The sequence below is a fragment of the Gobio gobio genome (genome assembly GCF_949357685.1).
Source record: "Gobio gobio genome assembly, chromosome: 4".
Classification (NCBI taxonomy): domain Eukaryota; kingdom Metazoa; phylum Chordata; class Actinopteri; order Cypriniformes; family Gobionidae; genus Gobio; species Gobio gobio.
The window spans coordinates 877,994-887,993 of NC_137100.1; the positions used below are offsets into that span (position 1 = coordinate 877,994).

Here is a 10,000-nt window from a genome sequence, read left to right on the forward strand (position 1 = left end):
TGAGTCTGGATTTCTGTTGAGACATTCAGATGGTAGAATTTGGCGTAAACAGAATGAGAACATGGATCCATCATGCCTTGTTGCCACTGTGCAGGCTGGTGGTGGTGGTGTAATGGTGTGGGGGATGTTTTCTTGGCACACTTTAGGCCCCTTAGTGCCAATTGGGCATGGTTTAAATGCCACGGCCTACCTGAGCATTGTTTCTGCCCATGTCCATCCCTTTATGAGCACCATGTCCCCATCCTCTGATGGCTACTTCCAGCAGGATAATGCACCGTCACAAAGCTCCAATCATTTCAAACTGGTTTCTTGAACATGACAATGAGTTCACTGGACTAAAATGGCCCCCACAGTCTCCAGATCTCAACCCAATAGAGCATCTTTGGGATGTGGTGGAACGGGAGCTTCGTGCCCTGGATGTGCATCCCACAAATCTCCATCAACTGCAAGATGCTCTCCTATCAATATGGGCCAACATTTCTAAAGAATGCTTTCAGCAGCTTGTTGAATCAATGCCACGTAGAATTAAGGCAGTTCTGAAGGCCAAAGGGGGTCAAACTATTGTGTTCCTAATAATCCTTTAGGTGAGTGTGTATATCAAAATGAAACACTTCAGGAACAAGAACAAATGTAGGGCGGGGCTTGATTTTGAATGTGGGGAATTGATTGAATGGTTGTGGTTTGCATGTAAATGGAGAAGAGAAGCGGCCCCAGCACTGAGCCCTGAGGCACTCCAGAAACTAGATGTTGTGACTTAGACAGAATAACATGTTCAGGAAACCTGCTGTTTGAAAACTGTTGTTGTTTTTCTGAGTGTGTTTGCGCGTGTGCCGCAGGGAGCGATCCATTAACGTCACAGAGGCCGAAAGTCTGCAGCTGACGGTCAGCAATCTCAGACCGGAGGCCACGTACTCCTTCAGAGTCATCGCATTTAACGAGCAGGGGCCCGGAGAGAGTTCAGAGGCCATTCGACTGTCCACACAGCCAGAGCGTGAGTACCACAGCACACATTTACTTGAGAAGCAACATCAGATTTTAAGACTTGTTTTCTAAAAACATAAATCAAAGTGACTTTATGCTTAAAACAAGAACATTTATCTGTCAATGGGGTCAGAAAAATAATCTTGTTTTCCCTTTAAGTTATTCTGAACCCATTGGCAGATATTTTTGAAAACAAGACGTAATATCTCAAGTCATTTGTAAATGTCAACAATCCTGTGCAGTGTTTGAAATGTCACATTTCCTCCTGAAGTCACACAGGCTATATTCACATGGTTAGTGTTTGGGATGGACAGCCACATTTACTTAACAGTGTGAGTCTCAAAATGTAAAAATTTTCAGTAGCATCTCGAAATACTGTCTGAATGAACTTGCAACAGGAGTAAAGCTCAAATTCTCTTATCAGCAACCACAGCAACACTGACCAAAGAAATATCCAAGATGATGAAGTCCATTAAACTGAAAAGTCTTTTAATAAGACCTCACACACACACACTCACGCAGACAGACTCAAGCTCTTTAACCTTTCTAATGGAGAATGATTGGCGAGATTGAGCCGTCTGACCTTTCCGTCCAGATTCCAGCTCGTCCTCACAAACACCCTGAAAGACAAACACACTTCCAACTCTTTCCTCGGCTGAGTAATGACTAGCATAATAAATGTGGAACTCATCTGCATGCGCACTGGTGTTTCAGATCTGGTAATCTGTGGATTATCTCACAGCACTGAGACTGATCTGATGGTTTCTAGTATTATATTCAGGGTTATTTTCGCTAACTAAATCTAAAACTAAAAAAAAATTGCCTTGCCTCATTTCAGCTAGTTTCCAAAGCAACATTTCTCATTTTCATTTATTTTAACTTGATTTTAACTTGAAATATAGACAAGTAAGTGTTAGTATTAATGGGTCAAGTGTTGATGAAAAAAAATATGTCTTCTTGAAAATGGCTAAAGCTCGGGTTGAGTTAAGGTCATTCCACCAGCTGGAACCGTCCAGGTCAGGTTAGTGAAAGTGATTTTGTGCCTCTGTGAGAAGATGGCACCACAAGGCACCGTTCACCTGCAGAACACAAGCTTCTGGAGGGCACGTAGGTCTGGAATAATGAGTTTAGGTCTAGGGGTGCAGAGCCAGTGGTTGTTCTGTTGGCAAACATCAGTGCCTTGAGTTTGATGCAAGCAGCGATTGGCAACCAATGCAAGTTTATGAGGAGAGGTGTGCTCTCTTTGGCTCAATAAAGACCACTTCACGGTTTGACGGTGAGGCCTGACAAGAGATCATTACAATAGTCCAGTCTGGATAGAACAAGAGCCGGGACGAGGAGTTGTGTAGCTCCGATAGGAAGAGCCTGATCCTCCTAATGTTGTTTAAGGCAAATCTGCAGGACCGGGCCATTCTAGCAATGAGGTCTGTGATGTTCAACTGATCATCAATCACAATGCCAATGATCCTGGCTGTCCTGGATGGAGTTATGGTTGATGAATCTAGCTGAATGAAGAAGTTGGGATGGAGTGTTGGGTTGGCCGAGACCACAAGCAGTTGAAGGTGGTGGTCCTATACCAAGCAAGAAATGAGGCTGAGGCAGGCTGAGATGCAAGCAGCTACCATTGAATCTTCTGGATGGAATGAGAGGTAGGGTTGTGTGTCATCAGCGTAGCAGTGATAGGAGAAACCATGTTTCTGAAGGACAGATCTAGTGATGACATGTAGATGGAGAAGAGAAGCAGTCCCAGCACTGAGCCCTGAGGCACTCCAGTAGCTCTTGATGATAGCAGTGAAGGAGAAACCATGTTTCTGAAGGACAGATCTAGTGATGAGATTGAGATGGAGATGGAGAAGAGAAGCGGTCCCATCACTGAGCCCTGAGGCACTCCAGTAGCTCTAGATGATAGCAGTGATGGAGAAACCATGTTTCTGAAGGACAGATCTAGTGATGAGATTGAGATGGAGATGGAGAAGAGAAGCGGTCCCATCACTGAGCCCTGAGGCACTCCAGTAGCTCTAGATGATAGCAGTGATGGAGAAACCATGTTTCTGAAGGACAGATCTAGTGATGAGTTGGAGATGGAGATGGAGAAGAGAAGCGGTCCCATCACTGAGCCCTGAGGCACTCCAGTAGCTCTAGATGATAGCAGTGAAGGAGAAACCATGTTTCTGAAGGACAGATCTAGTGATGAGATTGAGATGGAGATGGAGAAGAGAAGCGGTCCCATCACTGAGCCCTGAGGCACTCCAGTAGCTCTAGATGATAGCAGTGATGGAGAAACCATGTTTCTGAAGGACAGATCTAGTGATGAGTTGGAGATGGAGAAGAGAAGTGGTCCAGTAGCTCTAGATGTTGTTACTTAGACACCTCACCTCACCCCTCCACGACAGGACCTACCTGAGAGGACAGACTTGAACCATTGGAGTGTGGTTCCTGAGATGACCTTTGTCATGAGAATTGACAGGAGGATCTGATGGTTAACTGTGTCAAAAGCAGCAAGATGAGTACTGAGGATTTGGAAGCTGCTATTGCCAGTTTCAGAGCTTCAATTATAGAGCAGGGCAGTCTCAGTAGAGTGACCACTTTTGAAACCAGACTGGTTGTTATCCAGGAGGTTGTTCGGTGTAAGAAAGATAGAGACTTTTAGCAATGAATGGAAGAATGGGATACCGCTCTGTAATTTTCTAAAAGTGCTGGATTTAGAGTCTGAAGAAAAGATGGCTTGAAGGAGATGAGTGGGTATAGGGTCTAGCGGACAGGTACTAGGGTGATTGGAATGGATGAGCTTGGAGACTTCTGACTTTAAGAGCGGAGAGGAGGAGGGGAGAGTGTGTGTGTTTGCTGTTAAGATGTGTGTGTCAGTTTGTGGTGTGGAAAATTGGCCGCTGATGGTTGTTGTTAGCAGTAGAGACATAAGCAGAGAAGGAAGAGGGGAGGGATTGATAGAGGTTGAGGTTAAGAGTAAGAACCACATGATTTGAGGTGTGTAGTGGAGTGACCAGCGTATGGTTAGTAGAGTAAATAAGGGCCGATTGGTTACCTGATTAGCCGCAGTACACGCTTGAGGTCAAACGAGGCAAGTAGACTGTGCAAGTCAGCAGCCTGAGGCTTTTCTAGGCGGATGTTGTACCATCCTCAGGGAAGGATGAGAGTAGCACATCCATCTCCTCCTAGAGGTTACCTAGCAGGCCTGGGGAACGATATTACATTAAAATATTTCATTTCTCTATTCCTCTTCATCCTGATCTGAGTGTTTTTGGCTGTGTGTGTTTGTGCAGTTCTGGTTCCTGGTCCAGTGGAGAATCTGCGGGCAGATGCTGCGTCTCCGACGTCCATCCAGGCGTCTTGGGATCCGCCCGCTCACGCTAACGGACCCGTGCAGAGTTACCGGCTGCTCTGGACCGAGACGTCGACCGGCAAAGAGCAGGTGACACTCTACCGTCTGCTCTTCACGCTTCAACATTTTTTTGATGCAGAATCCTTGTAGGACTGGGGGAAACTGATTGGGGGAAAAAAGTTTGAATGTTCATACTTGGGTTTGCTTTTTCAACTCAAATATATACCCTTATTTGGTAACACTTTATAATAACGTTCAGTTGTAAGTCATTTATAAGTGGTTAGTTAAAGGGTTAGTTCACCCAAAAATGAAAATTCTGTCATTAATTACTTACCCTCATGTCGTTCGACACCCATAAGACCTCCGTTGATCTTCAGACACAAATGAAGATATTTTAGTGTAAATCTGATGCTCTGAAAGGCCTCCATTGGCTCAACTTTACACTCTCAAGAACCTTAAAAGACACTAAAGACGTCATTACAAAGTCCATCTCACTACAGCGGCTCTACAATAACTTTATGAATCGGCGAGAATAGTTTTTGTGCGCAAAAATCCCCTAAATAACGACTTATATAGTGATGACGATTTCAAAACACGGCATCATGAAGCTTCGAAGCGTTATGAATCAGTGAGTCGATTCAGCTGTTCAGAGCGTTATGAATCAGTGAGTCGAATCATGATTCGGATCGCGTGTCAAACCGCCAAACTGCTGAAATTTGGCGATCCAAACCGCTGAATCGACTCACTGATTCATAACGCTTCGAAGCTTCATGAGGCCGTGTTTTGAAATCGTCATCACTATATAAGTCGTTATTTAGGGTTTTTTTGCGCACAGAAACTATTCTCGTCTTCATAAAGTTATTGTAGAGCCGCTGTAGTGAGATGGACTTTGTAACTTTAGTCTTTAGTGTCTTTTAAGGGTCTTGAGAGTGTAAAGTTGAGCCAATGGAGGCCTTTCAGAGCATCAGATTTACACTAAAATATCTTCATTTGTGTCTGAAGATGAACGGAGGTCTGACGGGTGTCCAACCACATGAGGCTCAGTCATTAATGACACAATTTACAGTTTTGGCTGAACTAACCCTTTAAAGAAGAACTAATCATTTACAAAACATTCATAAATGATTATCAACTGATATGCTAACATTTTATGTATGTTTTGTAAATTCCATTACAAGTCATTTACAAGTTATTAGTAAACGATTAACTAATCATTTACGAAACATGACTATGCGTTCATAAATGATTAAGTAATATGCTAACGATTTACAAATTTGTCGTAAGTTATCTTTAAAAAAATAGCCTATCATAAAATAAGCAAACAGATCCTTAGTAAATGGTTATTAAGTTACTAGTTAATATATTATTCATCACTGAAATGTCAACGTACATTATCCCAATAAACAATTGTTAATCATGAACAAATGATGATCAAATCATTAGTAAATAACTGAATCTACAAAACAAAATGTAACAGTTTATAACATTTATGAAATGCATAGTAATGTTTTGTAAATGATTAGTTCATCATTAACTAATCAATTGTAAATGACTTATAACTGAATCTACAAAACATACGTAAAACAATTAACATATCACTTATTAATCATTTATGAACGCATAGTCATCTTTTGTAAATGATTAGTTAATCGTTTACTAATAACTTGTAAATGACTTGTAACGGAATTTACAAAACATACATAAAATGTTAGCATATCAGTTGATAATCATTTATGAATGTTGTGTAAATGATACGTTAATCATTAACTAACCACTTTTAAATGACTTACAACTGAATGTTATTATAATGTGTTACCATTTATGGTAATTGCTGCCTGGACAATTTGACAAAAGCTCAATCGCGATCTGGGTTTTACTTTGATATGTAGTGCAGCCCTAGACTCATATCAGACCTCTCCGTAGCGACACCATGTTTTCGCATGTTCAAACAAACTTGCGTGTTCTTCAGAAAAGATTAAAATGCAGTTGATCTTATCTTTGCCAGTGAAGTGTTTCCGTTTGATAATGGCTCAGCAAAGGAGACACAAGCCTCAGAGGAAGCCTGATCTTTAAAGCGCTTCTGTTCATTATGTCGGCCGTGTCTCCTGACTGTACGATGTTCTCATCATCTCAGCTGGAGTCAGTGTTTTAGAGAAGAAAGGCCAGCAGATCTTTCATGACTGATGCTCTCTCTCAGCAAACGCTCATGAGCTCTAGGGCTGACCGACAGAACAGACAATACTACAGGAAATGCTCATCTGCTTCTCTGTAGGTGTTTTAACACCACAGCCCAATCGACAGACTTCACACAACCCTCCACAGGAATGGATTGGTTTTCAGAACTGCGCTTATAAATCAAATATCGTTTTTTGACATGGGCTGGAATGAAGAAGCATCTTATATCTGCTGTTTTTCAGTCTTAAATCATGCTGCAATGTGTTTAAGAACAACTGTGCAGAGGAAAGATTCCTTTGACAGCGATTGCTCTCAAACACACGGATCTTCCACAGACTCAAACTAATGATTAGGCCTAAGTTTAAGATTTATGTGTTTGAATTGCATAGAAAATGTCCATCTGTTTGGATTGCACAGTTTTACCAAATAAACTTTACTTTTACTGAATGTGATGCATATTTATAATGAAGCCGGTCCGATTTCTGCACTCAAAAACGAATTTCAATAATCATATTTTTAAATTGCTTAGAATCAGCATAAATCTGTATTCAGTTAAAAAAGTATGAACATGGTTCATATATGGCTGCAATATATTGCAAAAAAGCAATATTCAGTTAAAATGTATGAGATTGAAACAAATTTGATTGATTGATTGATAAACCTGGATATTGCACTAGGCTATTAAAGTTTCGAAGGCGGAGCTTAATGAGGGCTCATTAACATAAACCCCACCCACAGCAAAGAGACTCATGGCTTATGCTGCGTTCACACCAAACGCGAATAGAGCTTCTGGCGCGAGTGATTTCAATGTTAAGTCAATGGAAAGGCGCGTTGACGCGCGTCTGGAGGTCCCGCGGCGCGGAAGGCGCGTTTCGCGCGGCGCGAAGGACGCGAATCCGCCTCATTCGCGCATCCAGTTTGCGCGAATGGCGCGAATTGGACGCGAATTGAGCGTCTTGCGCGATACGCGCATTACTCGCGAATGGTGCTTTTGTGCATTCACGCGGTTGAAGCAAATTCGTGTCTGACGCCCGAGTTGAAAAATTTGAACTTTGGCGTCAATTCGCGCCGCGTTAACCAATCAGGAGCCTGCTCGCTGCGGTCACGTGGTAAAGTGACGTGATGAGAAACCCTGCATAATTTAAAAATAGAACTATTGTGTCACAAAATGTAGTTTTAAGACTTTTTCAGGTGAGAATGTAGTTGTTTAAAGCTCAAATCTGTGGTTTATTTATAAAGAGATGTACTTCAAAATGTTCGCGCGTGAAACTAGACGCGCTAGACGCGATTTTGACGCTCTATTCGCGTTTGGTGTGAACGTAGCATTAAAGTTGGCATGAAAGGCTCGTCTTTTCTCCTCTATTGTACCGTATATCGAGTGAATCGCCTCTCAAACAAGAACAAATGTAGAGCAGAGATGAAGTTATTCTGATTCAAGATTATTCAAACGATGACGTGCACCGATAAATCCTTTATAAGTCTGTCTTTCTCTCGTCAGAATGTGGAGGTTGTTGGTCAGAGCTACAGGATGGAGGGGCTGAAGAAGTTCACTCAATACTCTCTACGAGTGCTGGCGGTGAACCGACACGGCCCCGGCGTCTCCGACGAGGACATGCTCATCACGACTCTCTCCGACGGTAAGATTTAAGTTATATTTTTGAAAAATTTTAACTATATTATGTCTCAGCGGTACAGTGTATATACACTATATTACCAAAAGTATTGGGCCGCCCCTCCAAATCAGGTGGGATTATGGGGTGGGGTTGTTTTTCAGGGGTTAGTTCCAGTGAAAGGAACTCTTAATGCTTCACCAAGACATTTTGGACAATTTCATGCTCCCAACTTTGCGGGACCAGTTTGGGGACGGCCCCTTCCTGTCCCAGCATGACTGCTCCAGTGCTCAAAGCGTCTCCAGTAAGACATGGATGAGGAGTTTGGTGGAGGAACTGGAGTCCTGACCTCAACCCGATAGAACAGCTTTGGGATGAATTAGAGCGGAGACTGAGAGCCAGGCCTTCTCGTCCAACATCACTAATGAAGAATCCCCATAAACACACTCCTAAACCCAGCCTGGTCTCATTGCGAAAATGTACCTCTGGCAACGTTTTTGCAAACCCCAAAATACGTACCAATATGTACATATCACTGCAGTTTCAAAGTGAAATGTCCACTGGGTGGCGCCAAAAGCTTCGTTTTTTTCCGGAACAGATGAGCGTCAATCTGACGTTTTGTGTCAGTGTTTTTTAACGTTCACCTACACTAAACCCTAAACCTACCCGATAGTGTTAACAAAATCAAATGTGACAAAAAATACAATAGTAACCATGACATTTCAGCTTGTGTGAACTCATCTTTGAGCTCTTTTATCATGACTTGTTTTTCACAGGATTCGTACTTGAGATTTCAACATTGCAAGTACAAATCTGTACCAGCTGAGCTACTGAGCAAACTTATTATATAAGAAAAGCCGAACATATGGAGCTGGTTAAGTGACGCAAACTCCAAAATGTATTCATTTACATAGTACAAAAAAAATGATAAAAAGTGCTTGCTGTTTTACTGCCTCTAGTGTTCATTTCACTTTGAAACTGCAGTGATATGTACATATTGGTACGTATTTTGGGGGTTTGCAAAAACGTTGCCAGAGGTACATTTTCGCAATGAGAGCAGAACCTTGAGGAAAGCCTTCCCAGAAGAGCTGAAGCTGTTAGAGCTGCAAACGGTGGGCACTTTTGGCGATATAGTGTGTATATATAGTAATCAAACCAAAGTGACACATTTCAGAGAATAAATAAATGAATAAAAGACTTGGAATAGCTAACTGCATAAGTGTTCACCCCCCTTTGATTTTATTACAGCACTCATATCCACTGTACATAATAAGTATGTGTATATAATATTATTAACATCATGATGTGTTGACTTGACTGGCACTGAAACACACATTTAGAGAGACATCTAGTGAAACCCTAAAGCGCTGAGCAGGAGTGTATTCGTCTGTGTGTCCGTCACGGTTTTCAGACCATATTTACATAAGCAATCCAGTTAATCAGACACTAATGCCGGCTGTGATTTGGCATTAATAGATGGCCGTCACATCTGAAGCGTCAATCAATTTCACGGCGTGTCACTCAACTTTGACAGTCTGACATCAGAAATACGTTTGATTTGTTTTGCTCGACTGCATCTCCATTCCAGAAACGGGCCGGAAAACATCCCTGAAATTCAATTAGATCGCATGGGCGTCCCTTTACAAACGTATTGAAAATTGAATAGTGTTTGTCATAATGCATCTTTCTGTCATGGTTCTGCATCCGTTATTCTGTCTCTAGTTTGGAGAAACCCGAGCTGAAGCCGGGGCGTGTTGTCTTGTCCCTTGACGCCTCTCTCTAGCCCGAAGGCAAACTGCTCAATGCCGTCTGCATGCTAAAGCGCGCTTATATTTCCCAGCAGCCCTTCTCATTAGCTGTCTAACATCAGCCGATTGATTTATGTGTTAACCTC

The 10,000-nt window shown here is 42.2% G+C and overlaps 1 protein-coding gene across 1 annotated transcript in view; it reads left to right on the top strand.

Annotated features, from left to right (window-relative positions):
• dcc (DCC netrin 1 receptor) overlaps positions 1-10,000 on the top strand; it is a gene marked incomplete at both ends in the record, with an annotated part of 180,812 nt that overhangs the window by 92,800 nt on the left and 78,012 nt on the right. The window contains 3 exons of the mRNA XM_079814224.1: positions 837-991; positions 4,263-4,411; positions 7,995-8,133. Coding sequence (XP_079670350.1) covers positions 837-991; positions 4,263-4,411; positions 7,995-8,133 — 443 coding nt within the window. The remainder of the gene's footprint in view (positions 1-836; positions 992-4,262; positions 4,412-7,994; positions 8,134-10,000) is intronic.